Source organism: Dromiciops gliroides, chromosome 5 (genome assembly GCF_019393635.1).
Source record: "Dromiciops gliroides isolate mDroGli1 chromosome 5, mDroGli1.pri, whole genome shotgun sequence".
Lineage (NCBI taxonomy): Eukaryota > Metazoa > Chordata > Mammalia > Microbiotheria > Microbiotheriidae > Dromiciops > Dromiciops gliroides.
In genome coordinates this window covers 203,288,918-203,305,497 of record NC_057865.1, presented here as the reverse complement: position 1 = coordinate 203,305,497, position 16,580 = coordinate 203,288,918, and the positions used below count along the sequence as shown (strand labels likewise).

The following is a 16,580-nucleotide window of genomic DNA, read 5'->3' as shown; positions in this document are numbered from 1 at the left end:
AAACCCAAAAAACCTTGCTCAAGAGATTAAGGTTAAGATAATTCCAAATTATCTATTTTATTTTAGCAAAATAAATATTTAATAGTAGCAAAGCTCAGAAAGGTTCGTTGGTGAAGAGGAGAAAGTGGTTTTTATATTTGAATAGATCAGTCAAATCAACTAACCCATACTAACCACCTCTTGCTAGACATCCATTTTTGATGCCAGCTGATTACTTTTAAAAATCGTGATGGTGACACTTAAAAGTATTAAAAGCAGGCTGATGTCAGACCTAGGAGTTCTTGGCTCAACTGGGTCTACTTCCCTCTCTTTTCTGGCAAAAGCTACAGGGCTCCAAAGTGGGCCATTGTCCTACTCATCTCCCCTCCCCCAGCAGAACAGGGAAAAGCCTCAGGCTATTATCATTCAGCAGTCAAGTAAGTGAGGTAGTAGGGAAAGGCTTGGGGAGGTCAATTTTGGGGAGCTCCTCCCTCCCCTCCCCCCCACCCCCACTTTATTGATCTCTTTTCTTCTCAAAATTAAACAAGCTTCCTGAGCTTAAAAAGGCATAACAGTCTCATACTTTTGGGAGCTACTGAATTCTGGAGAAATGAGCCATAGTAATAATATTCCATTTGGCTCTTTTGCTACTAGAGTCTTCCTCCAATTGATGGGCTTCTCAAGCTCTAGAAGGAAGGTCAAGTTGGGAGGGTTTGGGATAGGTGTTTGCTCTCCAAAACACTAAATTCTTAGTTCACTGGGACTCATTACTAGGCTGGCCTCAGGATAATTAATTTTTGACTACAGGCAACTCAGAAAGACACACAGGTATTATTAATTTTTTCCCTTTCTAATTAAAAAAAATAACAAACATTTTAATTTAAAGCTCTGAGTTCCAAAGTCTATCCCTCCTTCCCTCCCCCTGGGGGGGCGGGGAAGGGAAAGAGAAGCAATCAGATATCAGTTATGCATATCACACAGGCATTATTATGAGACAATTAAAATAACTTTGCTCCAGAGCTCTTCTTAGTAATGGCTATAGATATTTAAAGAGGGTAAAGTGCTCATTCTCCTCAGACCCATACAACACCATTAGATAAACATAATGGGTATTATTACCTCTATTTAAAAGAAACTGAGGTAAGTTAAATGACTAGTTTATCATCATACAATTTGTAAGGAAGGGTGCAAGGCAGAATTCTAACCCAATTCTTTCCCCACGCAGAAGTCCAGCACTTTCCCCTGGATTGTTTTGCCTTTCAAAGGTCAGGAAACCAGCCTAGAGAATGCAGGAATTCCATTGTTAAGAGACTGGGATCCTCGGGCATTCTAGGAAAGGGATAATTGCCTCTCCTCCACAGACAACAGAGCACTTTGATACCACTTCAACTAAAGTTTCCAGACCACCAAGATATTAAATGACAAACACTAATGGGCATTGAAAATAAGTCTTTTAAAAGAAAAGGTTTGGATCAAATCCTCTGTGGGGCTTTCAGAGTCCTTCATTACCCAGCCCCTTACTGTTTCCATTTTGTTACACCCTCACTGCCCCAATCCTACAACAGGCATTGCTGTTCTTTGCTGGCCTGTCTCCCTGACACAAATTCTCTCTCCATTCCATCCTCCATTCACCTATCAAAGTGACCTTCCTAAAGCTGCAGGTCTGACCTTGTAACCCTGGGCACCCCTCCCCCCATTCAATAAACTCTAGTGTCTCCCAATCATTCCCAGATCAAACATGAAATCCCCAGGGAGGCCAATCCCTTCACCATCCATCCCCCACCCCAACTGACTCCCTCTGTATAACTTGGCAGACTGGTGACACTGTCGGATATTTTCACAGGCCGGCTTTCAGGTCTGCAATTCTCTCCCTCCTCAGCTCCTATCTTCCTTCAAATTCCAGCTAAAATCCCACTATTTTAAAGAAATCTTTCCTGGTCCCCTTAAAAGTGCTTGTCCCTTCTTTCTGTGATTATATGCCATTTATCCCCTGCATATCATGTTTGTACATGGCTTTTACATGATGCCAACTCCACTGGACTGTGAGTTCCTTGAGAGCACAGAATGTTGTTGTAGTGGTGGTTGGTTTTTAAATCCCAAATGCTTAGCATAATGCCTGGCACACGGTAGGCACTTAGTGTTAGTTAACTCAAATCAGGATGATATGAGTAAGAAGTGGATAACTGTTAATTACTTGCTGAAAATGAGCTACACAGATATTCTGATCCTAGTATCAGATTGTGGGCATCTGGAACTTTGAATGGGTATTTTTAAGTATCTTCCAGGAACAGCAAGTAAATATTGGGTTTGGTAATGGCTTCTAGTATATTCAAGGTACGTAGAAAGTAAAGACATGCTGAAAAGGATTAACTGGGCAATGATCAGAGATAGGAATTTTTTAAAAAGCAATATACATTTCTAGGATCTATTTTTCTATGGTCTTCTGAATAATTAAATTCTACGAAATACCATCAAATATAAGGATAATAAATACCAGGGCAAATGAGATACTTTAATTTACCTTTTCAAATTTAAAGGACCATCTGTGTAAAATAGAGAAACTCAAATCACTGATTATTAAGAGGAAACTAAGGGTGTGTGTGTGTGTGTGTGTGTGTGTGTGTGTTTGTGTTTTGGGGTGGGAAAAAAGAGTTCCAAGGAACCCCTATCTAACCAGGTATACAATTACACCTAAGTCCAAAATGAAAGTAGCCTAGAAAGGTTGACTTATTCTATCATGGGAAGATAAAGACCTCTCTTCCTAAATATCACATAAACCATGTGAGAACAACAGTGTAAACCAAAACTACTTGCAATCAACTGATAGAGTAGAAATTTAGAGCTATCAATGAAAAATTTATATTGAGTTAATATTTTGGGGCCAGATTTCATAGATACTTTAAAACTCTAGGGCATAGTGGCATAGTGGATAAAGTGCCTGGCCTGGAATCAGGAAGACTCATTTTCCCAAGTTCAAATCTGGCCTCAGATACTTTTCCAGCTATAAGATCTTGGGCAAATCACTTACCTCTATTTGCCTCAGTTGCCCTATCTGTAAAATGAGTTGGAGAAGGAAATGGCAAACCATTCCAGTACCTTTGCCAAGAAAACCCCAAATGGGGTCACAAAGAGTCAGACATGACTGAAACAACACAATTTTAAAACTACTTAAATCGATCATTATTCAATATAATATCAGGTAAGTCAAACTTGATTCAGTTTTCAAATTAGGTAAATTGGTAACTGGGCAACTGCACTAAAATCTCATGGTAAGGCCATTGATAAGTCAGTCTGAGGGTAAGACATACTTGACTTACATTGCTGAGCATAACAGAATAGCATAACTGCATTAGTAGAATCCTGGGTACATTCTTGAGAAATAAAAGCACTACTATATTCATAATTTCTCATTTCTTAGAATCATTATATTTTGGATTGGGATGGGCAATGGGTTCAAAGCTTTATATTTACAAGAAATTGTCTTATATTTGGCCATTAGAAAGTTTCCAAGAAGGAAATGTGCAGAGGTAAAGAAACAATATTAAGTGTTTGTTGTTTTTCCCCCCAGAAAAAATAAGAAAAGAATGCACTGGAAATGATTGGCATAGCAACAGAATCACGTTGACTAGTGAGTTTAGAGGATCAGTTTAAGTTCAGTCTTAAGAAAAAGTGGTACGGGAAGGTGGGTCATTGGGAGGAAGCCATGTCTCACTAAGTACAAGAAAAGAGAGCCAGAAAAGAAAAGGTTTAAGATGAAATCTAGTTAGTTAACTAAGGAGCAGGCATTCCAGAGAGCACAGACAGTAGGGGTGAGGAGCTTTAAAGCTAGGACATAGGAGCAGGGGTGGCTTGAAGAGAAAGGAAATAAGGGCAAGATTTGTGGGGGACAAAGAATAATAGGGTTTGCATAATGGCAGGTAGGGGTTCAGAATCAGTGGGAAGGGGAAAGGTTCAATGGGGACTAGAAGTGTATTAATCAGTGAGAGATAAAACCAGGAAGGTTATTGTTCACAGGGTTCTACCTCAGGACATGCTTGCATATTGAGAAGGACAGGGGAGGGGTGATGGGGTGGAGGCAAGCCAAGTGCTATAGAGTTGTAGGGAACTGGAGAGGGTGATGAAATGAATGGCTGTTGAGGAAGGCAGGCATTAGCAAGGTAACTGGAGTGGAGTATGGGAGAGAGATAAGAGAGTTCAAGTGGTATATTGAACAAGGACTCTGTCCACTGCTGCTTTACCTGAAGGAAAACAGAATATTCTATGCAGGATGTTCCAAAAGTCTGAAATTTTGGACACCTATTAAGGAATTCATTTTATGATGATGAATGGGGGCAGCTAGGTGGCGCAGTGGATAAAACACCGGCCCTGGATTCAGGAGAACCTGAGTTCAAATCCAGCCTCAGACACTTGACACTTACTAGCTGTGTGACCTTGGGCAAGTCACTTTTGGGCTTTTCCCCATCCCAGTTCTGCTCTTTTCTTTCACTCCCTATTCCCTGTCCTTAGTTAAGTGTGCCTAAGCCACTGTTAGGCAGAAAACCATGGACTTCCATTCCTGTGGGATAAAACCTTCCTGTGCCTGAGTCTGATTGTGGCTGGTTATTTCAAGTGCTTCATCACAATGCCACTTTAGAACAGTGATTCACACCACTGCCCCTATTTCAACTTCCTGTGGCTAAAGAGCACTTGCAACAAAAGCCCCCCACCTCCACTCGGCCCCAGTCAGGTTCATATTAAATCACTTAAATAATTTCATTCCAGAAACAAAATTTAGATACTTATATGACAATGCTTACCCCTCATTCTCCCCCCACTTGTCTGCTCCTCATTTTCCTTTGTTGAGTCAGTCATCCCCAAGGATCTGAACTTTTTCCTCATCCAGAGGCCAGTTACTTACAAGATATTTAAGGACAGGGTCTGGACCACTCAATATAAAATTCACAGCTTTATCCTTATGCAGTCTGATGAAGATTTTAGTCTAGTCTATCCAGTCTTAGATAAAGCCTTAGACTAACAGACCAAGACTAAGACTTTGGGGACATTGTGTATAAAGCTTCAGAGATACTGTCTCTAAAAACAATCATATTAAATCCTCTCCTTCCCTGTAGATTTTTAAATTAAGAGAATATTATATTGCTACTCATTCCTACTCAACCATTTCCCAAATTAATTTTCCAGAATCAAGTGAGAAGAGATAAAACTTATTATGCTAAGAAAAACAAAACAAAACATTGGGCTTGTGTCCAGGATATAAATAAGTACCAAATATGTGACTTTTGTTATGTCACCTCTGTGGGGATCGTTTGCTTCATGTATAAAATAGAGGTCTGGGATAAATGAACTTTCCTAGCCCACAGATATTTTGACATAGAATGCTTTGATGTATTTGATCGATTTAATTTTTATATCATACTGTGATTTAATTTCTTCATCTACAAAAAGTAAGGCAATTTGGAAAATGCACTGGGCTTTCTATGCAAAAAGTGCTGTCAAAGGGACTCAAATGAATAAAAATTGAGGATTCCACATATATGAAAACTCAAAGGATTTTTCCCTAACTGAAATGAGGATTGTCTAAAGTTCTATTACACTGACTTCTTCAAAGGCCAGTGAATAAGATCAGAGAGAAAGATGGTAAGATTTATTTTTTAAAAAACTGTATTAATATATTTTTGTTCCTATATTGCCCATGCTTCCTGAGCTATTCTGTATGTCCTTTCCCTCTCCCAGAGGGCTGGCTATCCTTTGTGAGAATATAGAAATGGGGAAAAGAACAAAACACAGTCAGCAAAAACCAACCAATAAATTTTTAAGTTTGAAATCCTACACAGTACTCCCCCATCCACCAAACTCCACATTTCCAAAGAAAGAATATTGACTTTGAAGCTAAGCTTGGTTATTACAATTTTGCAGCATCAAGATTCCATTTTGTTGTTGTTCTTTCATTGACAAGTGTTGAAGTCACTAAGTATGTTGTTTTCTGGTTCCACTGACTTAATTCAGTCCATAGTCGTCTTGCCAAGCTTTCCTATAGTCATCCTTTCTTAGAGGGCAGCAATGTTCCATTACATTCACTGACAACAAATTGTTTAACTATTCCCCAATCAATAAGGATTGGATCTTAGATGTCTGTGCTAAATTGTATTTGTTAAACCTTTAGACTGCTTGTGCTCACTTTACTCCCGTGTGGTATAATATCCATTGTTGGCAACCCTATTATGCATTATTTCAGATGCGTGATAGCTGCCAACAACGAATCTATTTGCATATACTGAGTAATGTGAAGTAGTTTTTGGCTACTGAATGGTTCTGATTTGTTTGGGGAGTTATGAAAGCTTACTGTCAAAGTGTAAATTGCTACCCTTCCCAAGAAATACTTAACTCCCCTAAAAGATTACTCACGTGATATCTCTCCTCTGATAGCAGCCCTGAAGCAGGCAGGCGATCAGGTCACTGATAAACTCCACGTCATCTCTATGAAGGGCAGCTTCTAATTCCTAATGAGAAGGAGAGAGATGGCAAGATCAAACACAGATGGTGATTTCACAAAATTCCTCCTGGCCCACCACCAGCAGCAGGAAGCTCCAAGCAGCGTAAAGGTTGGTATAGCAGCAGGAGATCCAGAGCAGTATCTTCAGCCCTGCCCTGCCCCCACTGACACCTCTGCAGCAACCAGAGCTGGAGCACACTGTTAGCTCATGGGTCCCACACCTCCTTCCTACTCAATCAAAAGGAAAAAGGAGGATAAAACGTATCTTTTCCCTTTAATTTTTATCAGTTGGAAGTAGATCTAGGAGCTAAAGACCATGGGACTATTTTAATGACAATCAAGTAAACAAAGACAAGTAAACAACTGATTAATTAAAGAGTATACTTTGGTTACTTAGCTGGTCCTATGGCAAAGACTATTGTTTCAGATTTAAAGAATGACTACAGAGCTCAGTGTGTGGCAAGTCTTATTTAGGGGATACTACAATTATATAATTAATGAAAAATTACTAGACTGAAAAGCATTGTGTTTAATCTTACATCACCTAGAGAAATGAGGTAATGTCTGTACTAATAGAAAACTAACTCTAGGTGAAATGCTGTATCTTCCTTGGGGGTTAGGGAGGTATGGGCTAAGAATGACCAGACTCATAGCTCCAAATGAAACAATGATTGCTTAAAGGAAGTGTCATCTGGGAAGGAAAATGGCAGAATATTTTTATAGAGAATTCCAGTCGCCCCCAAAAGAGACAACACCACTGTTTGGGCAGAAATAACATGCTCTGAAAGTGTCATCAATTCTTAAATTAGTTTGTGTGAATTATATTTCAGCAAGGATGCAGGCCTATGAGGTGACTACAAACTGTTTTCTCAAGAGCCTTTTTAGCCCACAGCTTAATTAAGTCATAACAAGTAGCCACAATACACAGAAGACTCAACTATCTACAAATCTGGGTAGCAGTTCTCAGTTTACAAACACTAAGCACTGTCAGACCTTAGCATCGATTCCGTGGTCCTTTGCCCGTAATCTTGTAGTAATAGCTGACATTAATAGAACATTAAGCTTTTGGATAAATTATCACATTTGAATCTCACAAACTGAGGTGGTTAATATCCAAATCTTTATTCTCATTTTAAAGAAAAATTAAACTTGGGTTTGTGAGTGTTGCATGGGGGGGAAGCAGGGAATTGGTCAGGAAATGGAGTGATGTGCCCAACTACTGACTGGTTCTGATTTGTTTGGGGAGTTATGAAAGCTTCCTGGCCCTGCCAGGGCCAGAGTATGAATTCCAGTGGGAGTGCAGGCAACATGGATTTAGGAATGGCCTGGCCACCTCCTGAGCACTTGGGATTTAGAGGGAAGTCAGAATCTGGCCCTTAGGCCCCTCCCCTCCTTAAGGTTCTTGGTTTGTCCCTGGGGAAGACAGCAGGAATCTGTTGGGCTCCAAAGGGAGTGAGAGCTCAGCTGCACTAGGCTTTCCTAAACCCTGGGGAAGGCAGAAGCCTAAAAGGTCTCAAAGCCTTGGCCCTTCTGACTTAGGGCCACTATGGGATGCAGAAGCTGGCAGCTGGGTCCCTTCTATACTGTCTGGCTCCCCCCCCCCAAAAAAAAGGGGCAGTAAGGGTTAAGTGACTTGCCCAGGGTCACACAGCTAGTGAGTATGTTAAGTGTCTGAGTCTGGATTTGAACTCAGGTCCTCCTGAATCCAAGGCTGGTGCTCTATCCACTGTGCCCCTTAGCTGCCCCTGTCTGACTCCTTCTACTTTACGTGCCTTGATATCTAGAAAGGCCGAGGTGGCAGCAGCCTATCAGTTCTATACTTCCCTTGGCTCTCTGCCTTGCAGACCTTTAAGGTCTTTTTTTCCTTTTGCGCATCATCTTTTGGCCTCCAGATTGAGCCCAGCCCTTCCTAAGAACAGGCCAGGTCTCAGAAACTGAGGATGAATGAGTATGAGTGAGTGAAGGGATGGATGATGATGGATGGCCTCCCTCTTCTCTTCTGCCTGCCAGCAGAAGCTCTCCTTGGCTTCTGGCCTGCTCTTCCCCATGGGGCTGGGAGCAGCAAGAACCAGCTTCTTCTCCCTTGGCCTTGGAATATGTCTTTCTTGGGGTTATCAAACGCTAGAGTTTTGGTCGTTTCTCTGTCATGCTTATCTAGTCTGTTCCACCTTTGTTTGTTTTCATAGGCCAGTATCAGAGTTTGGAAGATAACTGTTTTATCATATAGTTGGAGTTGTTAATACTTACATTTGCTTTATTCAGTGAAAAAGTTCAAATCCAAGTCAACAAAAGTGAGAATAAAAACAAGTCAGTCAAAGTAGATGTATGTGAGTTCAAGGTATGTGTGAGTTGAATTGTCTGCTGCTCCCCACATTTGAATGTGAATTATATAAACTCAAAGTTAACCAATCTTTCTGTAGAACTTAAAAGTACCCAAGTTTTATGTTGCAAAACCACTTTGGTAAATACAATAAGCTGGTTTAAAAAAAAAAAAAACCCAAACCAACCTTCTATTAGATTTAAGTAACTGACAAGAATGGCTATAGATAATAGTTTGACAACTGTCATTTAAAAAGTATAACCCTTTGTGAGAAGCACAACCAATTTAAAAAGAAAATCCACTAGAGTAGCTGAAACTAGTATAAGCAAAGATAAGAGAAACAACAGGAACTATGGAAACACAAAATAAAAGGCCCAACTCCATAAAAATATGATCTAATACACACATACCCACACACAATCATTAAGGTTCACAAGTACTGTTACTGCTGAAAAGAAAAGCTAGATTGCTGTGTTTCTTTTTGTAGCTCAATTAGGACAAAACACAGACTACAAACATTAGTTTGAAAAACGTTGTCAGGGGCAGCTAGGTGGCCAGTGGATAAAGTACAAGCCCTGGATTTAGGAGGACCTGAGTTCAAATCTGATCTCAGATACTTGACACTTACTAGCTGTGTGACCCTTAGGGCAAGTCACTCAACCCTCATTGCCTCCCCCTCCCCCAAAGTAGTTAGTTTTCAACTACCTTTGTAAACTTTATAGAAAATGATGTATTACAAGGAAGGCTCTTTAAACAATATGGGGAAAGACAATAACAATTCTGTGTTATTGTGATGAACTCAAGCTTCTTCACACCAAAGGACTCTGAAGGATGCTTGAGTGGTACAGATGATACAAATACATTTTATACCAAAAATTTCCTCCTGACCCTTGTATATTCAGTGGCTATTTTGAAACACTGAACATTCTGAATAAAGTTTCTACAAGGTCCTCATAGTCATATTCTAATCCTGAAAGACAAAATAACTGCATTCATTAAAAGGCTGGATAATACAATTGCCTACTTTTTTTTTAATTTTGAAAATACTTGCCCAACAAACGAAATAAAAAGATGAATAAAGAAGCCACTTGCCATGGCTAACTATGACAAACTTGGTCTTCTTCCATCTGTAAAAGAACTAATAACTCTGCAGGTTGAAATAAGCATTTGAACCTGAAAATCTTATGTTTGACAATAAATATTGAAAAACCATGTGGTGACTGTTTATCTTTGAGGCAGGAAGGAAACAAACATTTGTTAAGGGTCTAACAGTGCCAGGGAGTGAGGTAAGTGCTTTACAAACATTATCTCATTTGATATTCACAAACACCATGGGAGGCAGGTGCTATTATTATCCCCTTTTAACAGTGGGAGAACCTAGATGAGAACAGGTTGGAGTCAGTGAACCCACCCAGAGTGAGTGGGTGGCCATCTAGTACCTGAGTTTAAGGATGGAGGGTGTGGTAGGGTCAAGTGAGGGCTTTAAGGATGGGGGTGGGGCATGTGTGTAGACAAAAGTGAAACACAGACAAGAAACCTGGGTTCAAATCTGCAGTCTCACACTTAATAGCCATGTAACCTTGGGTGTAGCCTCTTAGTTTCACTTTCCTCATCTCTAAAATGCTTGCAACTACCTGCCTACCCTTATGCAGTTACTGCCAGATAAGTTCTTTATCAACTATGTAATTAAAACTTAGTCAGGAGAATTATGGGTTCAAAGCTATCCCATATCCCACTGGTAAACCAGAACAGAATGGAGAGAACACAAGATAAAGAAATAAGTCAATAGCAAGCAATCGACATATTGAAATCTTAACTACCCAGGCCCCCACCCTTCCCCTGGGTTCTCCAGTATCTTGAGGGGGGTGGGGAACTAGTGTTCCCCCAGTTTTAAGTCAGATTAGCCTTTACAACGGAATATTTACTTCAAAGCTGTAACAAGAAAATATACAAACACCTCTCCTCAACACTTAGGGGTGGGAGGGAAATAATATCCCTGCCACTACCTCAGTCTAGGGGGAGGGGGATTAGATTCACAGTTTAGCTCAGATCCTATACAGCATTATTTCCATCAAATTCCAAAGTCCCCTGGGCTTGTGTCTCAGAGACAGTGATTTCTCAGGGCTTCCCTAGCAGGGTTGGAGGTAACATCTGGCCTGGAATTCGGGGCTCCAAGGTCACCACGGCTCAGTCCTGAGCTCCCACTCTCAGATTTGGGACTCCTTTCCTTACAATCTGGGCAGAAAAAGACAAAGAAAAGGAGACCAAACAACACCAACTCCTGTGGGGGTAAGGTGGCCCTTCAAGGCTTCCCCAATTACTGCATGATGCACTCACTTGGTGAGTGAACACTTGCATCTAAGGTTGCACTAGAAAACAGAGTTAAGCCTGTGTGGCTTGGTCAGTCAAATAAAAAAATGCTGGCAGTTCTGGCTAGGCAGCCAATGGAAAATGCTTCCTCCCAGAAGCAGGTCTTTTGATTATCCCATTGGGTACCTCCATCTTAGGCGATCTGGGAATGACTAGGAGAAGAATTAGAAAATGTGTCTATCCCCTTTCCTTTATTGAAGACATGGGAAACTATGGGTATGCAACATGTATATATTAGGTTCCTTTTTGGCAAACTAGACTTTTTATTTCCTTGGTAAAAAAGTCTTTGTTACAAAAGATGACAGTGAGTAAGCAAGGTTGGAAATGAATGACATAAAACATTATTTTTAAAAAAGAATGACAACTGGCTATCGTGTTTTAACCCCACTCCTGATTAAATTCTCTTGGACTCTCAAATCTGAATACGTGTCTTATTTCTTCAAGTTCATGTTTTCTCGATGATGCCCGATGACTTAGAATCATTAAGCATTACAATCTCAGAAGAATACGAATTTCAGATAACCACAAGAGAAATGGAAAGATGTAGTTGAGGGTGTAAACAGATTACTGCATATAAGGAGAGAGGACTAGTGTGAAATAGTATAATGAATGAGGGAGTTCTCTGAAGGATAAATATGCCCATGCATGGCTGCAGGGCAGCACTGGTAGCACAAAAGGTCAAAGCAACCCAGGGAGTTTTGCAGCATATTGGATAGATTACATGTAAAGGATTTCTGAGAAATCATCATGCATCACCTGCCCATCAATAAAAGACTTTTTGAAAATGTCCTTTCCTTGATTTTCCCATACCATAGAGGAGACATCTGATTTCCCCCTCCCCGTGGATTTTACTGGTGTAGGTAGGTCCTCCTTTCACTGATGGAACATCCCACAACCCTCTCATATCCCTAGGAGTTGGTATATTTACCCCTCCCCCAGGATTTCCCATGTGGTAGACAACCTTTAGGTGCTAAGCTTCTCTAAAACTAGCCTGACTGGTCCTCAGAACAGACAATCTATGACCTATTACTATGGCACTACTAAACTTTCTATATCCTCTAATACCTAAAAATATTTGGGATATTATTATTAACTTTTTTTTAGTGAGGAAATTGGGGTTAAGTGACTTGCCCAGGGTCACACAGCTAGTGAGTATTAAGTGTCTGAGGCCGGATTTGAACTCAGGTACTCCTGAATCCAGGGCCAGTACTCTATCCATGGCGGCACCTAGCTGCCCCTGGGATATTATTTAAAAATTAAGATTTCTTAGAGATCATGCTCTATAGGCCCATCTTTGAGATTTTAAGTCATAATGAAGCAAATTGTCCATTTGTTGAAATGAAAGACTGGATCATTACTTGTTCAAAGGAAAAAGCGTTATTAATTGTAGAAAAGGGAGCAAAACCTAAAGAGAATTCTTTTTTAGAGGGTTTAATGAATAACAGGGAATTAAAAAACAAACAAACAAATATTTAGTAAGCACTAGCTAATCAATACAAAAATGATTATTTTCTAAAACACTCAAAACCTTATAATTATCCATCCCAGAGCTGCAAGTATTAGCCTGAAGCAGTAAGAGCCAGTCACTTTAACATTCACCTCCTTTTGCCTTTCCTTTTCTCTTTGAATACTAAATGTTGTTGAGCCTAGAATCTGAAGCTTTCTTTCCAAGACTCCCTGAGACAAGGCCATGAGAGAAAACTGACAGAGCAGTCATGAGCAGAAAAGGGGGAGGCTCTGCCAATCCTCTTCCTAATTCTACAGCTTCTAGAGAAGTTGATGAGAATACAAAAGGGTTTATTCTCTTTGTTGCTGATGCTAGAACAGTCTTTTACATCTTTCTACCTCCAGGAGACCAAGCACCTCAGTAATAGCAGGGAATATTATTAAAGCAGTATATGCATGTAAGAGTGAAGTCACCTCCAGGAGGCACTATGAATAAGTAAATGAAAAAGCATTTATTAAAGTACTGTCTATGTATATGCCAGGCACTGTGCTAAGAACTTGGGATGCAAATAAACAAGCAAGCAAATAAACAGTCCTGCCCTCAAGGAGTTTACATGAAGGGGAGCTGAAAGGGGCAGGAAGTAATAAGTGACTAAGTGGCTCACATAGTCCTCCATAAGAATCCAGCCCTTCAAAATCTCAAAATAAAAGGTAATGAGATGATGGGGCATGCTATGAATTCCTATAATGTACCATAACTACACAAAACACTTTCTTGAAAATTTACACACTGATCTTTGCTAGGCACACCCATATCCTGTTTCCTGCAATCTAGAAGGCAGACATGAAACAAAATACAAATTCAAAAACAACTTTAAAATCCCAATTTCTTTCCCGTAATTATAAAAATTGATGATTAGAGATTTGCATTGCTGATATTTCTAAAAAGACCCTTAAGGAGAGGTAGTACAAAACACAAAAGTAAATATCATGTTAAGTCTGCATTTTCTATGTATAATTTATTATTTCTTTTAAGTACAATACACTCAACATGTATCAAAGCTGTTCTGCTTAACGGCATTTTCTTTAGGTCTTCCTCTCAGTCTCCTCTGTGAATGAAAAAAAAAAAAGCTTCAGTCTCTTTCTATTTTGTGGGGCAACCCTATCATTACCCCATTGCCATCCACTGGAAAATCATTATAACAAAATATACATACTCAAGCAAAATTTCTGACATTGGTAGTGACCAAATATATACCATGGCCACTCTTTTAGGAGGGGAGTAGAACATACTTTTTCACTGGAATCAATTTTTTTTTTTTTTTTAGTGAGGCAATTGGGGTTAAGTGACTTGCCCAGGGTCACACAGCTAGTAAGTGTTAAGTGTCTGAGTCTGGATTTGAACTCAGGCACTCCTGATTCCAGGGCTGGTGCTCTATCCACTGCGCCACCTAGCTGCCCCCAACTGGAATCAATTTTAAGAGTAATTCTGAGGACTCTTGGAAATAACTCAATCAAGAAGCTTGGCACACAACAGGTGCCTAACAGATGCTTATTGACTGTATCAGGTTGCTAGGTAGCCCAGTGAATAGAGCACTGACACTGAAGTTGGGAGGCCTGGAGTTCAAGTCTCACCTCAGACACTTACTACATAGCTGTGTGAACCCTTGGCAAGTCACTTAACCCCAATTGCCGTAAATATCCGGGGCCATCTCCAGTCATCCTGATATATATCTTGCTACTAGACCCAGATGGCTCTGGAGGAGAGAGTGAGCCTTAGTGATCCTGCACAGCCCTCCCTCACTTAAATCCAATTCACTGCAAGTCATGATATTACCTGATGTCATGGTCCTTTTTGAGAACATAGGACAAACAACAAAAAGATTACATCACCCTAAAACACCTCTGTGGTCCAGATAATAGATGCTACAATACCCTAGAGTATTATAGTGGTTTGTGTGGTCTGACGGAATTAAAATTCCCAGCCCCTCTCACTCCCAGTGAATCTTGGTTCCTATGATCTAGCTCAACCAGGAAAGGTAGCAAAATATCTCACATTGAAACTTTAAAGAGCATGGCATTTACAAGTCCATAGAACTTTCCACTACTTCATTCATATAAAAAACTATTTAAAAAAAAAACACCACCACCAAAACAAAACGATTTAAAAAGTATCTATAGTATTACCTTGGCCTATGACCTAATAGCAACTGAGTTCCAATAAACCTACTACTACCCAAGTACTATCACTGAACAACCTAAAATTCTAATTTGAATTGTTGATAATTACCTGGAAGGCTCATTCCCAATCCAATTTTGGCAATTATTGCTTATTCAGTCTTATTTCCCATGATGATTATGCTGCTGCTGCCAACAGTTATTATCATGGTCCAGCCCTGTGATTTCACCGGTACAGTAAACCCCTATCGTGGAAACTTCTCCCATCCATCAAGGGAAAGGAAGGATGGGGTACTGGAGGGAGAGATGGCTTGATGGTCAGGAAGACCAGAGTTGTGTTCTGCCTCTCACAGATACTGGCAGTGTGGCCATGGGGCAATCACTAAGAACCTTTCAGTGCTGCGGGAAACTTCATCAGAGAGGTTCATCTGCATTCACTGATTTACCAGAATATTTACTGAATGTTTACAATGTGTGAGGATAGGTGCAGTGAGTCTTGGGTCCTTAAACCTTAAGAAATTCCTGTCAAGTTCTTGCTCTTGTCTTGTATTTCTTATCTCCAATATCGCCCCCTTTCATAGAGCAATTCCATATAACACTTAGTATTCTTTTAAAGGGGAAAAAAATTAGCACAAGTAATTGACATTGAAAAAGTTTGAAAACACACACAATGTATAACACCCATGGACCTCCCACCTCCATGGTCATGAATCAGTTTAAGTAAATAACAGGTTTCTTAACATTATTTGAGACTTTTAAATCTTCATCGGGTACATGTATTCCTATGGTGCTATTCCTGCATCTTGATTATTTGGGGGGCCTCAAGCATTCAAACACACTCTGCTGAGTGGAGTTTCCACATGGAAAAAGAGGTACATGTGTATATGTGTATGCACACAAACAGGAAACCTACCTAAACCATGGATACCAAGGGTACTTGGTTAAGTAAACTTGTTTTTGCTAAACTGTTCATGGCCAATCCTGGATCTAAAGCACTGAACCTACTTAGGTCAGGTGGGGCCTGACTCATTCCCTCTAGAAGAATGTAAATTCCTTGTGGACAGGGCCCATTGCTAAGCATTTTACAAATATTATCTCCTTTTATCCTCACAACCACCTTGGGAGGTGGTTGCTATTATCCCTATTTACAGTTGAGGAAATTGAAACAAACAGATTAGGGGGTCACACAGGTAGTTAAGTGAATGAGGCCATATTTGAACTCAGATCTTCTTGACTGAAGGGCTGGGGATTACTTTGCTTCCTAGCTATTCCTAGAACCAGATTTGAATGTTAACTGGGAAATGTTTAACAAAATTAAAAAAAAAAATGCAATGCAACAAAATGTTATTCTGTGGCTTCCAAAGTCAGTATGTGGTCTGCAGGAGTTCTTTCTATTTGAGTTTGACATCACTGCTTTACAATTCACAAAATGCTTTCACAACAAGGCTCTGATCTGAAGTAGACAGGAGCACCCATATTCCAAAATAAAAACACAGCAGGCATTATTTTAAATAGACCAAAACAGAGTAATAGAAAACACTATCTGTGGTTAGAAAAAATAATTACTGGACCCTGTACATTTTCATGAAACAGTGGGACATATACAGAAACCATTTCTTGTGATCCACAGATTTCTGGTACACAGACTTAATGTGGCTATTAGACAAAGCAGTGACATGAAATGTTCTTACATTTAATTTTAACATAACTAATATTTGTGGAAAAACATATGCTTACTATGTGATCTAAATGAATCCATTAAGGTCTGTTCCAGCCTGACTCCTACCCAAATTCCAG

General features: G+C 39.9%; 1 protein-coding gene across 3 annotated transcripts in view; it reads right to left on the bottom strand.

The window, feature by feature from the left end:
- The window catches only part of LOC122728163 (cat eye syndrome critical region protein 2), a 149,003-nt gene that overhangs the window by 44,822 nt on the left and 87,601 nt on the right, over positions 1 to 16,580 (bottom strand). For all 3 annotated transcript variants that reach the window (XR_006353241.1, XM_043966426.1, XM_043966427.1), the window contains exon 2: positions 6,382 to 6,476. Coding sequence is in view for 2 of the 3 variants with exons in the window: in XM_043966426.1 (XP_043822361.1) it covers positions 6,382 to 6,476 (95 nt within the window). In the remaining variant the exon portion in view is untranslated. The remainder of the gene's footprint in view (positions 1 to 6,381; positions 6,477 to 16,580) is intronic.